This window comes from Entamoeba invadens (genome assembly GCF_000330505.1).
Source record: "Entamoeba invadens IP1 unplaced genomic scaffold scaff_1105074724775, whole genome shotgun sequence".
Lineage (NCBI taxonomy): Eukaryota > Evosea > Mastigamoebida > Endamoebidae > Entamoeba > Entamoeba invadens.
In genome coordinates this window covers 59,385-72,516 of record NW_004443536.1, presented here as the reverse complement: position 1 = coordinate 72,516, position 13,132 = coordinate 59,385, and the positions used below count along the sequence as shown (strand labels likewise).

At 36.1% G+C, this 13,132-nt stretch overlaps 5 protein-coding genes across 5 annotated transcripts; 3 read left to right on the top strand and 2 right to left on the bottom strand.

Annotated features, from left to right (window-relative positions):
• Window positions 1-525: 525 nt before the first annotated feature.
• On the bottom strand, window positions 526-3,387 carry EIN_397230 (hypothetical protein; the record flags this gene model as incomplete). Its single annotated transcript, XM_004258576.1, has 1 exon — window positions 526-3,387. The coding sequence occupies one exon, from the start codon at window positions 3,385-3,387 to the stop codon at window positions 526-528; it is 2,862 nt and encodes a 953-aa protein (XP_004258624.1).
• Window positions 3,388-3,716: 329 nt separating this feature from the next.
• EIN_397220 (hypothetical protein) lies at window positions 3,717-4,355 on the top strand (the record flags this gene model as incomplete). The annotated part of the gene is made up of 1 exon (XM_004258575.1): window positions 3,717-4,355. The coding sequence occupies one exon, from the start codon at window positions 3,717-3,719 to the stop codon at window positions 4,353-4,355; it is 639 nt and encodes a 212-aa protein (XP_004258623.1).
• Window positions 4,356-5,121: 766 nt separating this feature from the next.
• Window positions 5,122-9,062, top strand: EIN_397210 (formin 2,3 and collagen domain containing protein, putative; the record flags this gene model as incomplete). The annotated part of the gene is made up of 5 exons (XM_004258574.1): window positions 5,122-7,057; window positions 7,168-7,248; window positions 7,316-7,402; window positions 7,443-7,511; window positions 7,591-9,062. The coding sequence occupies 5 exons, from the start codon at window positions 5,122-5,124 to the stop codon at window positions 9,060-9,062; spliced, it is 3,645 nt and encodes a 1,214-aa protein (XP_004258622.1).
• Window positions 9,063-10,104: 1,042 nt separating this feature from the next.
• EIN_397200 (hypothetical protein) lies at window positions 10,105-10,782 on the top strand (the record flags this gene model as incomplete). The annotated part of the gene is made up of 1 exon (XM_004258573.1): window positions 10,105-10,782. One exon carries the CDS (start codon window positions 10,105-10,107, stop codon window positions 10,780-10,782), a length of 678 nt encoding a protein of 225 aa, XP_004258621.1.
• Window positions 10,783-11,017: 235 nt separating this feature from the next.
• Window positions 11,018-12,234, bottom strand: EIN_397190 (methionine gamma-lyase, putative; the record flags this gene model as incomplete). Its single annotated transcript, XM_004258572.1, has 2 exons — window positions 11,018-11,945; window positions 11,993-12,234. 2 exons carry the CDS (start codon window positions 12,232-12,234, stop codon window positions 11,018-11,020), a joined length of 1,170 nt encoding a protein of 389 aa, XP_004258620.1.
• Between the last annotated feature and the right edge of the window lie 898 nt (window positions 12,235-13,132).

Below are 13,132 nucleotides of genomic sequence, written 5' to 3'. Positions count from 1 at the left end.
TTTTTCAAAGTCGACATCACTGTGGATCTCACCAGCATTGTGTTGCGATATGAGGATGCGCCGTTCACACAACACATCTCTGATAGTCTCTTGTTGGAACTCTCCAACCAAAGTACGAAAACGTATTGCTCACAAACCCGTTGCTAGTTCTCCACTCGTGTTGTGATGTAGAAAGTCATTTTGATATGCTCGGTTTTGACGACAAGATGCGCTTCAATGATGGTGTGCGGTGGGTTGTGCTCTACTTTGGTGAGAAAGGGGTTATCGACTCTTAACACAGTGACAATGCAAGTGGGTTGTAAAAGTTTTATTTTTATAAAAAGTGCATTTGCCGGGACTCGAACCCGGATCTCCACCTTGGAAGGGTGGAATTCTGCCCTTAGACCACAAATGCTTGTTAATAATAAGAGAAATTACTCTTCCTTGTGTTTTGTCGTGGCGAACATGTCAAAACAAATGTGCCTTCTTCTGTTTGTGTATAATTTTGAACAAACACATTCAAATCGAACAAACCCAAACACTCAGTTATTTGAAGTCTTTCATTGAAATATCTTTGGGAGGTGGCCTTCTCTTCTGTCCACTTGGTCCCACCTTTCCACCTGACGGTTTCGAACCTCTTTGTGGCAAAGGAGGTGGTGCTTTTCTTTTTGGCAGTTGGGGTGGTGTCTTTTTCTTTTGTTCTGTTGTATTTGATGGAAGTGGTGTAGTTTTTGCTGTTTGTTGTTGTAAAAGTGTTGCCGACTGAGTTGCAACCTTTGAGACTGCAACCATCTTTTGTGACATGTCGTTAGCATTTGATGTCTTCACTTGTTTGCTGTCCGTATCTTTCGTCAATTTCTCGAACATCACAAATCTGTCTTTAAAAGATAACAATTCCACGTTTTCTTGTTGTTGAGATGTCTGGGCAGTTGGAACAACTCTGTGTTTGCCTTTTGGACTTTCACAACTTTTCTCTTCTTTTTGTATTGTCTGTGAGAATGTCATTTTCGCATTTGTTTCTTGCTTCAAAGAAGGTTCAATTATTGTGCTCTTGACTGTTTTTCTTTGCTGAGTTTGAGGGTGTGCTGGTGTGCTCACTGGTTTTCGTTGTTCTTTAGGTCTTAAGTTTACTGGTTTAACGTCGTGTTGTTTGTGTTCTGTTTCCTTAGACACAGTTGGTTCAGTCTTTGTTGTGACATTTATTTGGAGTGCTTGTTGTTGTGTTGTGACATTAGGTGAACTATTATTTTCCTGTTTTGGTAATTCTTTTTGTATCGATTCCTCATGTTGTTGTACCAGTGGAAGTGCTTCTATTTGTTTTTCCTTTTGTGAAATTTCCTTTTGGTCGTCTTTTAAAGTGATAGGTGTGACGATTGGATCATGTTTTTCTTCGTCTTGTTTTTCCACTTTTGACACTTCTTCTTCCATTTTTGGTATTGTTTTTCCTTTGTTTTGCGATAATCTTCTTGGTTTTGGTGGAAGAACAGGGACAACATCTTCTAGTTTACATTCCAACTCATCAACATTTATGTTAATTTTTGGGGTTTCGTCTATTTGTGTGATTTGTTGTGTTAGTTCAGTTGGTTTTTCCTTTGTTTGATCAATTTCGTCATTATTTAATGGATGTATATTTTTATTTTGTGATAATCTTTTTGGTTTCGATGGGAGAACAGGTGCCAAATTACTTTCAATGGTGTCGTCTTTAGTGCCATCTAAATTTGTTACACTTTGTAATGTTTGTTGTGTGTTTTCTTCTGTTAAAATTGTTGTATTTTGTTGTGTTTTTCTTGGTGGTGGAAGTATTGGAGGGACAAGTTCCTGATATTTTTCATGTTCTTGTTGTTCTTGTTGAGGTGGTTCTTCATGTGTAAAATCGTACATAACACACTCATTTTTTGGTTCAATTTGTGGAGGTGTTACATTTTGTTGTTGAGCTGCAGATACAACTAACAAATCTTTATTATCCAAAGTCTGTAGTTTCCTTGTGATTTCCTTTATTTCAGTTTCTTTGATACTTTTAATCATTTCTTCTTGCTCGACCTCCTTTTTGTATGCGTCCTCAACTTTCGTAAATTTATCATTTGGTTCTATGTCAATTTGCTCAAAAGTTTCTCCATTGAGTTGATTAATGTTTACATTATCATCGACCCCCTCATCGACTGTTGGTTGTTGAATTTCTATTTCTGTCACATTTTCAATGAGTCCCGAATTATTAACTGTTTGGTCACATATTTGGTAATACTCATCATTAACGCTTCTATTTCTTTCAAATCGCAGTGTGAGTTCACCAAAGTCCTCGATTGGTACAACAGCCATTCCAGTACATTCCATCGCATTAAGTCGCACTTTGGATTCTCCCTTTTTGTCACCTTTTCGGGTGACCAGTTGTGGATTCTTTTCGAAGATAGAGCATCGGCAAAGATCTCCATCTTCAAATTCTGCAATGCCGAATTGGTTCCACGTGACAGTCCCATTGATTGGTTGTAAATATGCTGTTTTGTAAACCAAATCTTTAATTTCGACAACGCAATAAAAGTATCCTTTCATTATGACTTTCTCGAGTTTTTCAATGATGATGTTAAAATTTCCTTGAAAATTGGGTACTTTTGGTATTAATTGCACATCCATGTTCTGATAAACACTCCGCAAACACGTCATAATCATTCGTATCATCCCACTCTCTTCAACCGCAGTGCTAACTTCAAACGCTTCATTCGGTAACAAGTCAGGCACAGTAAACGTTGAACACCCCAACACATCGAGTTTGTCTCTTCCCACTTTCGAGCAAAGTTCGAATGTTATTTGATCTCCGACCCTTGCTTCCACCCTAAGTGCTTGATCAAATGACGTTTTAGTTAAATCCGATTTGTCGTTACCACTTTTAGAAATTAAATATTGTTTGGGGGTGAGTGGAGTCGATACACCTACAGTAAAAGTGATGTTTTTTGTGGTGTATTTATTGTATTTCTTGAAGAAACTTTCTGCAAATCCATAAATCTCCTCAAAATTAAGTTCCAACAACATTTTATCTTCTCTTGTTATAACATTGTTGGGCGCCACGTTTTGTCCAGAAACACAATCAACATCAAAATAAAAAAATCCCTTCTCTTTCACTTTCAAAATTTCTTTTCGCTTCTCTGAAGTGCGCATCTGAGGAACATACCAAAAACAATTACCGAGGAAGTCGTCAGAACCAATTGTGTTGTAATCAAAGATTCGAAATTCAATTGAAGTGCCCGGAGTCACCTGAAAGTCAAACGATTTGTTCCAGACTGGGTCTAATGTCGATTTTATGGTATTCGTTTTATATGTTTGTTTGTTCACAGAAAAAACAACATATGGATCAGAAGTATAGATATCTCCTATCTCGAGATTTACCCCACACACAATTGTTAAGTGCAAATTCATTTAAGTATTACAGTTTTAATTTTCTTTTTACAAGAACTATAATTCTTTTTGTCATTTTTTTTCTTTCCCAACTATATTTTGGGTTGTTTTTTAATAGTAACACTTCATATGTTCCCATTTCCTCTTTTGACAAAAACGGATTATTAATCTTAAAAAGTTCATTTTGAGGTTTTCATTGTATTATTTTTTCAAATGTTTTACACAATAAAACAACATCATTTTATTATTACTATCAAAACAAATAAGATATAATTAATAATAACTTATAAACAATTATTCGATTAGCAATATTATTAAAAAAAACTTAGAAGAGTAATATTACTGAAATAATGGAACAAACGACGAGTGATGCTCTTCATAAATTTCGAGACATGTGTTTAAGTGAAACGAACTGGATAGAATGTATGAGCGATGGTGTTCAAAAGGAATATCAAAGTATCAATGCCACAGACTCAGTTATAGCCGTTAAAGTTGTATCAAATGACTTCAAAGACCTCCCTATTGAAGACGTCTTCAATTCTATCATAGACCCCGATTTTCACAAAGAGTGGGACCCATTAGTCATTGAGTGGAACGTCGTTGACACAAAACCCGAGAATATTAAAGTCATACAAATGCTAGTCAAGGTTCCTGTTGTGACAAACCGGGAGTTTGTTTTTGATTGTGAAATTGCCACGCTGTTTAACGAAGGCGTTGAAGAACGAATTTGTCGTTACGAGTCTGTTGATGATAACAAGTACCCTGTACAAAATGGGTATGTTCGAGGAACTGTTGGATTATCTGGTTATTTGGTTCGGAAGGAAAATGATAAAGTTGTTGTTTATTGTGTCGGATGTTCAAACGTTGGTGGTTCAATACCCAAATGGATCGTTAATTCCATGTCAAAAAGCGCAGTCCCAAGTATGCTGAAAGGGTTAAAAGAAAAGGTACCAAATTACAATAAATGGAAAAATCAACAGACAAAGTAACAAACTTGTGTAATGTTTAAGTTTGACAGAGTTGATTACAATAAAATTAATATTTTTGTAATAATACTTTATCGGTTTTTCATGCCTTTGAACACGAAAATAATAGAAAGGATATCCTTATACACAGGAGGACGTCTTTAATAGCGGGAGGGCATCCTCAAACAACAAAAACATCCTTTTGCTTATTTTCCAGTACTTTGTCCCGTGTCCATCCTTTCTTTTTACTTGTAATTTACGATAATCATTTATGTCGAAAGAATAACGATAGTCACCTTTATTAATATTTATTAATTACTTTGGTAAACTTAAAAACATTTTTTAATTATTTCCATTCAGACAATTTTGTATTGTTATAGAATTAATAAGTCCAAACTTTCTTTTGCAAAGCTCGGTTTTATTTTTCATATCAAATCGGCAAAAATGTATATGGAATAAATGTCATTTAATGATTAAATTAATCTCACAAAAACAATAAAAATAAACTATAAATTATACATAAAACTATAAATAAATTATTAAAAAATAAATAATAATTGACAAACAATACTTTTTTTTACAGATCAAAACTATCACAATAACTTTTTTTAGTTATATAAAACCAACTACAACTCAAACATCTCAATAAACTTGATAATTCAAGTTGAAAAATAATAAATAAAAATGGGAAAGGAAAGAATAACCGTGAACAACGGGAAAATACAGACATAATACAAGTGTAATAAATAGAATAATCCCAAATTAGAGATTTTAGAAAACTCGGATATTCATGTCGCACAATTTTGAACCGTTGAAACTAGTTCCGGCGAACACGACGTGCGCGGAATGTCAAAAAGCGTTGAAACCAAAGGACTCCGCTGTACGTTGTGTGAACTGTGGCCTCGTCGTCCATGCCAAAAAATGTGAAGAAAAACTGAAAAAGAAGAAATGTGTAGAAAAACCAAAGAGCCCCACATCTCCAAGTGTTCAAGCACAAAACAACACAAATTCCAATTCTGATGAAAAAATAGATGCAGTCGAAAAACTTTCTCCCGAAGAGAGAGAAGCAATTATCAAAGAAATTGAAACGGAGACCAAAGTCAAAATTGGTATTCTGAAAAAGCCACAAGTAGACGCTTTGATATTTTCTCATATGAACAAGTCAAGCTCTAAAAATATGAAGAGAGAAGATGCAACACCAAGCGGTATCATTTCAAAGTTATTAAACTCATCATTTACACTTAAGGATGTACAAGATGTCTCCATCACTATGAGAACATGCACCAACGCATTTTTGGACCAATTCATCTCAAACAAAGGTGTAGATGCTTTTTTCAAAATGGTCTCACGGTTTATTCTCGGCTCGACCTTCAAACCAACTGAAATACCCGAATTTGAGAAGTTCATATTTGTCATCCTCAAGAAGTTAATGCCATCAGAGAATGTTATCAAGGAGATTGTTGTGAACTTGGATTATATCCAATACATCTTGTGTATCATGTGGTTCAAGACCGTCACCCCACAAGACCGAGTCTTTTTAGTGAATAACATTCTCATAAAAGCTGCTGGAAATCCTAAAGAGAACCCAACCCTTCCAGCTAAGGTTGATGTGAGAAACATTATTCGAGCGTCCACAGAGCTGAAGAACAAAAGAAAGAATCGAATCAGATTTGAATGGCTAATGAATTTGTTTGAAACGGACAACCAAGACCTCCTCAAGGCAACAATGACACTCATCGAGACAATTATGAAAAACATTACAAACTTTTATCTTCGAGTCGACTTGCAAAACGAACTTGTTTGCCTTGGACTCACGAAATTTGAGGCAAAAGTTTCCGATGAATTTGGAGAGACAGATGACCCTGTGATGGACTCTTATGATAACGCTGTTGGCGTACTTGAAAAGGATGAAACGCGTATGAATGCCATTATCGATTATTTCAACAAAAAAGATGATGAAGCAAACGACCTTGTGAAAGACGATGACACTTTTAAAAATGCGTATGATATGTTGAAAGACTTAGGCTTAGAAAGTTGTTTTAAAGAACTTCTGAAAGAGGCTGCATTGTTATCAACATCAGATTCGTCTTCTATAACACTTTCAAAGTGGATGACTTTGGAATGTGTCAGTAGAATGGTTATGTTTTACGAACTTGAGTGTAAAAAAGTCGAAGGGTTTGAACCATATGACGATACATTTGATCTTTGTGGTAAAAAGGTCAAGTTAAGGGAGTTGTTCGAGAAGGCTACGATCCCCGCAAAGTCGATTGTAATGGACGCGGACCTTACTAAAGTCAGAGAGAAAAGTGAGATGTACAAAAACAAACTCGAGGCTGCAAAGGACCGACTCAACACGCGTAACAAGGATGTCTCTAAACTCGAGGAGAGTAAAAGACAAGCAAATGGACAGTCGAAAATATTAGAAGAAGCACTCAATGGTGCAAAAGCTAAATTGAAAGGGTTCCAAGATGATCTTGCAAAGTACCAGAAAGACCTTGAAAACGCAAGTAAAAATGTTGTTTCAATTGGAAAAGTAAATACTGCCTTACCAGCTTCTAACGCTTCAGTCGCCAAAAAACAGGAAGTGTTACCACCACCAGGAACTCTTGCACCACCTCCAGGATTGGCACCACCGGGTGGTCTTGCACCACCACCAGGACTTGAACCACCAGGAGGACTCGCCCCACCACCGGGACTTGCGCCACCAGGAATGTTACCGCCACCAGGTTTGTATTTTTGCATTCTATTTGATGACAAATATTATATGTTTCACAAAATTGAAATTAACATTAAGGACTTGAACCACCGGGAGGAATGCTCCCTCCACCAGGCTTAGCTCCACCAGGCGGTCTCGCGCCACCGGGAATGTTACCACCACCGGGACTTGCTCCACCAGGTGGAATGATGCCACCTCCAGGTTTGTATTTCATCACAATAGTAGTTTTAAAGTACTATTTATATTCTATTGGATCAATAACAAATAGGTCTTGCGCCACCAGGAGGAATGATGCCACCACCAGGTCTAGCTCCGCCAGGTGGACTCATGCCACCAGGAATGTTACCGCCGCCAGGTTTGTGTTATTTTTTTAAATACAATGATATAACAAATAGGACTCGCTCCACCAGGTGGAATGATGCCACCTCCAGGAATGGCACCCCCGGGAGGTATGATGCCACCAGGTTTGTTTTTAAATTACATCTATATATGTAAAACATCATATATGCTATACATTGGGCTTCATAGGATTCTAATTAATAGGAATGTTACCACCTCCGGGAGGACTTGCCCCTCCAGGTATGATGATGCCCCCGGGAATGATGCCACCACCCGGAATGGGAATGCCAGGGATGATGCCCCCTCCAGGGATGGGTATGCCGGGAATGATGGGTGGAGCCCAAAAGCCGAATTCCTTTGTCATGACCCTTCCAAAGCCCAAATCGAAAGTGAAGAATTTCCAGTGGCAGAAGTTGAATGACCGACAACTGAATGGGACTGTTTTCTTAAAAATGGACACATTGAGTAAAATACCAATTGACTTTGAGTTGATGGAGAACTCCTTCAAGGTAATAGAAAAGGTCAAAACGGAGACATCGAAAGAACCAAAGAAGCAAGGTCCTGTGTGTATATTGGACGCAAAACAGAATCAGACGTTGACGATTACATTGAAAGGCTTTAAAGGGAAGACAGTAAAGGAGGTGTGTATGGGTATCAACAAGTTGGATAATACACTCTTTGAAGAGCCAGCACAAATAAGGAACTTGATTAAAGCAATTCCATCGACAGAAGAGATGGAACCTGTCTTTGCGTACTACAAGGAGCACAATGGTGACGAATCCAATATTGGTGTTGCTGAACAATTTGCTTACGCTCTTTGCCAAATCAAGCAAATTAGTGTAAAGTTGGATGCGTTTGCTTCAAAATTGGAGTTTCCAGTCAAGTTGTCTGAGATTCGTCCTGACATGAAGAAAGTAGACGACGCATGTGACCAAATCATGAACAGCAAAAAGTTTTTGAAATTGATGGAACTTGTTTTGTTGATTGGGAATTACTTGAACCACGGAACTGCACGTGCGAAGTGCCACGGTTTCAAGTTCAACACATTGGGGAAGTTGTCCGAAACAAAGACAAGTGACAACAAGAGAACATTACTTGCTTTCATTGCCGAGACCGTTGAGACGCAATTCAAAGACGAAGTGTTGGGATGGGAAGAGGAGATGAGTGCAATCGAACTCGCCGCAAAAGTTCCTGGCGCACAATTTGAAGGTGAAATTGGTGCTTTGACATCACTCTTCAAAACTATCGAGAAGTCAGTTGAAAAGGTTCCTGAAGAGCCCGACTGTGAGTTCCTCCCAGTCATGAAGGCGTTTTTGCTTGCTTCCCAGTCTGACTTGGACAGTTTGAAGGAATTTTTCACTACAATGAACGAAAAGTATGTCAAAGTTTTGGGATTCTTTGTCGAAGATACAAAGAAGCCACAAGCACCAGAAGAGTTCTTTAAGCCAATTGCTGCGTTCATGAAGGCGTGGAGGGACGCCGTCGAACAGAACAGAAAGATGAAGGAAGCTGCTGAGAAGGAAGCAAAGAAAGAGGCGGAAAAGAAGAAGAAGGCGGAAATGGCTGCCGCAAGAAAGGCGGGTGGAAAGGTCGACGCTTTGGGAGATGTCTCCGTAATGAAGAAGGAGCCTGTTGTCAGAAAGAAAAAGGTTGTCAAAAGAGTAGCCGAAGTTTAAGTCATTCCATTACGCTTTTGTGTTTATACAATTGGATGATAAGATATTACTATATTTTATCATATTTTTTCAATTCTAATTGAAATAATTTTATTTATTATTAAAAAAAACACAATTTTTGGTCTAAATTCTATATATATATTATTTTCAATGTATTATTCAATTATAATATCAACAACAAACAACAAAATTCAACATATAAAATTAAAATTAAAATTTCGAGTTATTGAAGAGTAAATAATTATTTTTGCTTGTTATTGTTTGTTTTAAACAGGCTCTGATATCAATTTGGTAATAATCAATTCCATCTATATTGTACGGATAACATCTCCTAAAAAAGAAAATAGGGTGCTGATTCAGCTGATCAAAAAGCCCTGATTGTCAGATGATTGAAAACCAATAAACTAAATATTTAAAAAATTCTGAATAACAATATAAATATTTTACTCTGCCTTAGGCTCAACTTAGCCTTATGTAAGACTTTATAGATAATTTCTAATTAATTTCAACCATTTTATAATTAACAATTCCATGATTAAAAACTCCAAAAATTGTTTTTTTTAAAGTATTAAAATGGTTTCTGTTAATTAAAAAATATTTTTATAATTTTTACACAAAGGCAGAGTGCCATTTTGTAAATTTAATCAAAAAATCGGGAATTTTACCTGATTTGTTGTTAAACCAATAGAAATATAAACAATACCTTATTATTATAATAAACAAATCATTAAAAAGATACAGAGTTTCATTTATTTTGGGTTTCTAATGGACAACTAATTTATTTATAATTTAAAAAATAAAAAAATGGTGTTTGATTGTTATTTATACAATTGCAATAGTTAGACATGTGAAATAAGATAAGAAATGTCTGTCTAAATTGATTCTCACGAAATTTATTTTAATCACAGGAAAATTGGAGGGAATGCCCAGAAAACACCGGGTGATTGGGATTAAAACTCCATTAGTGGTCTAAAAAAGTGGCAAATGGAAACGGTTGTTATTGGCGATAAAAGGAACGGAAAAAGTCAAAGGTGTGATAGTAATGAACGTGACGTTCTCATTAAACTACCGTACTACATATGGGGAAAATATGTATATACGCCTCAATGGAAAAGAGTTGATCATGGAATGGTCTGCTGGACATGTTTGGACATACACATCAAAACTTATTCCAAACGAAGACGTCACCTATTCTTACTTAATTAAAGAAAGTAAAGTAGTTAAGGGACGAGAACCCGACTTTTGTTCAAGAAACTTTCATGTGTCACACCAATGCTACGTCTGGGACATATGGGGCGACCCATCATCTTCATCCCTTTTCGACACAAACTCTGCGTTTAAAGACTTCATCCAACTTTTTCTGACAACTTCCCCAAAACCAAGTCGGACTTCGCCAAAAATGTACCTCCCTACTACTCCAGAGAAGTCGATGTCTCCTATGGAAACCGAGGAAATTACAAAGATTGAGCCCACAATAAATGTATCACCAGAACCACAGAAAGATGAAGCTGTTGAACACAAAAAGTTGCCATTACTTTCTTTGAAATGCAAAGCAGATAAGCCGAAGCCAAGACAACGTTTTTCGTTAGACACAAGCTCGAAGAAAAACTTGCGACTTTCTATGATCCGAGAACAACTCAATAAGTATGAAATACTTGAAAGTGAGCCAAATGGTCTTTGTTTTAGTGAGTCAGAAAATCTGTCTTCGATCCTCGTTTGATTTTTTATAGTTTGAATTTCATCATTTTGTTTGTGTTTTGGTTTGTATTTTTAATAAAAAATATAGTTTGATTATCAATAAGTAATCAATATATTCAATTTATTAATACTCCAATTGATCAAATTTAATTCATTTTATGTGTTGATCTTTCATTTTGAAGTAAATAATTAATAAATGAGTTTTTTCATCCATTTTACTTAGCAACAAACAACAAAAAGCTGAAAAGATGAGTCAATTAACACTGAGCAAGAGCTTGTTTAAGATCGTTGATAATGTCATCTGGGTTTTCAAGACCAATTGAAATCCTGACCATTTCTGGAGTAATTCCCTGTTTTCTCATGATATTCTCTGGGACTGCAGCGTGTGTCATAGAAGCTGGGTGTTCAATTAAAGTGTCAACACACCCTAGAGAGACTGCAAGTGTGCATATCTTGACATGTTCCATTAACTTTTTCGCTGCTTCGAATGTTTTCATTTCAAATGAGAAAGTGCTTCCATATCCAGTTAACTGTTTTGCGGCAAGTTTGTGACCTTCAAAGGACTCCAATCCTGGGTGGTTAACTTTCAACACCTTTTCTTGTGTCTCCAACCATCTCGCTACTTTCATTCCATTCTCGCAATGTGCTTTCATTCTCATAGGCAATGTCTTTAATCCTCTCACGCACAAGAAAGCGTCGAATGGTGACATCAAGCTTCCCGCGTCTTTTCTGTACGCCTTAATAGTCATTATATCTTCTTTAGTCTTGGTCGAAGTGACGCCAGCAATGACATCGCCATGACCATTAATGTACTTACTTGCGCTATGCAATACGATGTCTGCGCCAAGTTGAAGTGGATGGAAGAAGTATGGTGATGAGAAAGTGGCATCTATGACGAGTCTGGCCTTATTCTCCTTACAGAGTTGTGCAATAGCAATGACGTCAGATACCTTATTAGTTGGGTTTGCTGGTGATTCCAAGTAGACCATCTTGGTGTTGCTTTTCCACGCTTTCTTGACCTTTTCCAAATCTGAAGTGTCAACCAAGTCGACTTCTATGCCAAACCTTGGAAGCCAATGTTCGAAGAGTGATACGGTGCATCCGTATAAAGTGTCTCCAGCAATTAAATGGTCTCCCTTTTGTAAAAATGCCAAAGTTGATGAATTAACAGCACCCATACCACATCTATTCATGAGTTAAATTCCTTTTTAGAATAAACACTATTAACAAACGAAAATGCAGCAGATCCAGCAGCTCCTTCCAATTCAGCCATCATATTTTCAAAAAGTTCGACACTTGGATTACCAAGTCTGGAATAGATATGGCCTTCACCCTTTCCCATAAAGAGATCGGCACCTTGTTGTGTCGAGTCGAAACAGAAAGTCGAGGTCTGGAAGATCGGGAGTACATGAGAGTGAGCAATATGGGACTTTTCTGGGTGAAGAAGTCTTGTTTGAACGTCTTGTTTAGACATGTGTGTTATGACAAGTTGTGTCAATGGCTCCTTTTAAACAATACCGAACGTTTTCGGAGGTTCTATTGCGGATTGTCGAAATGGTGGAAACGTTAAGACCAAATCCACTTTGAGTTCGTCATATAAAAAACTTCGAGAGTGATCGTTTTACATTGTTAATTTGCAAACATGGTTATAGAATCCATTTTTTGCCCTTTCTATCAATTGTTGTTGGATTTAACTTGTTTTAAAGGCATTTTCAAACCAATTGTACCAATTATAAATTTTATTGTAACATACTTTTTACCAAATAATATATATGCCTTATTTCATTTTATAATAAAATTGACGCGAAAAAAACACGTCACAATATCGTTTTTATTTTTTTTCGCATTTTTGTTAACAATTTCTGACATTTGTTTGGTCGACAAATAACCATATTTTTAAAGATTTTTATCGAATCATTAAAAATTGCTATTTGTAATTTGTTATTTTTATTTTTGATAGGTGACAAATTTTATATTGTAAATTTATTTTACTATTAACAATTAATTAAAATATATTTAAATCATTAAAAAACTATTTAAAAATATAAACTACTTTTTGTTTTTGTCATTATTTTAAATAATTGGGTTGTTTTATAAATAGAATTTTTATATATTACAAATTATAATTAATATATTATTTATATAATAAAAAAAATAACTATTAATTAAGTATAATTATACTATTTTATCATACAAATTATTTTTAAAATATTATTGATTTCATTATTATAACATTTTTAAACTTCTTAAGAGAAAAAACGGACATGGGGATGAAGGACGGGAATATAGGCCGAAGGACGTCCTTTGTGGTTTAGGGACGTCCTCCCGCTATAAAGGACGTCCTCCTGTGTATATGGTGTCCTTTCTATTAT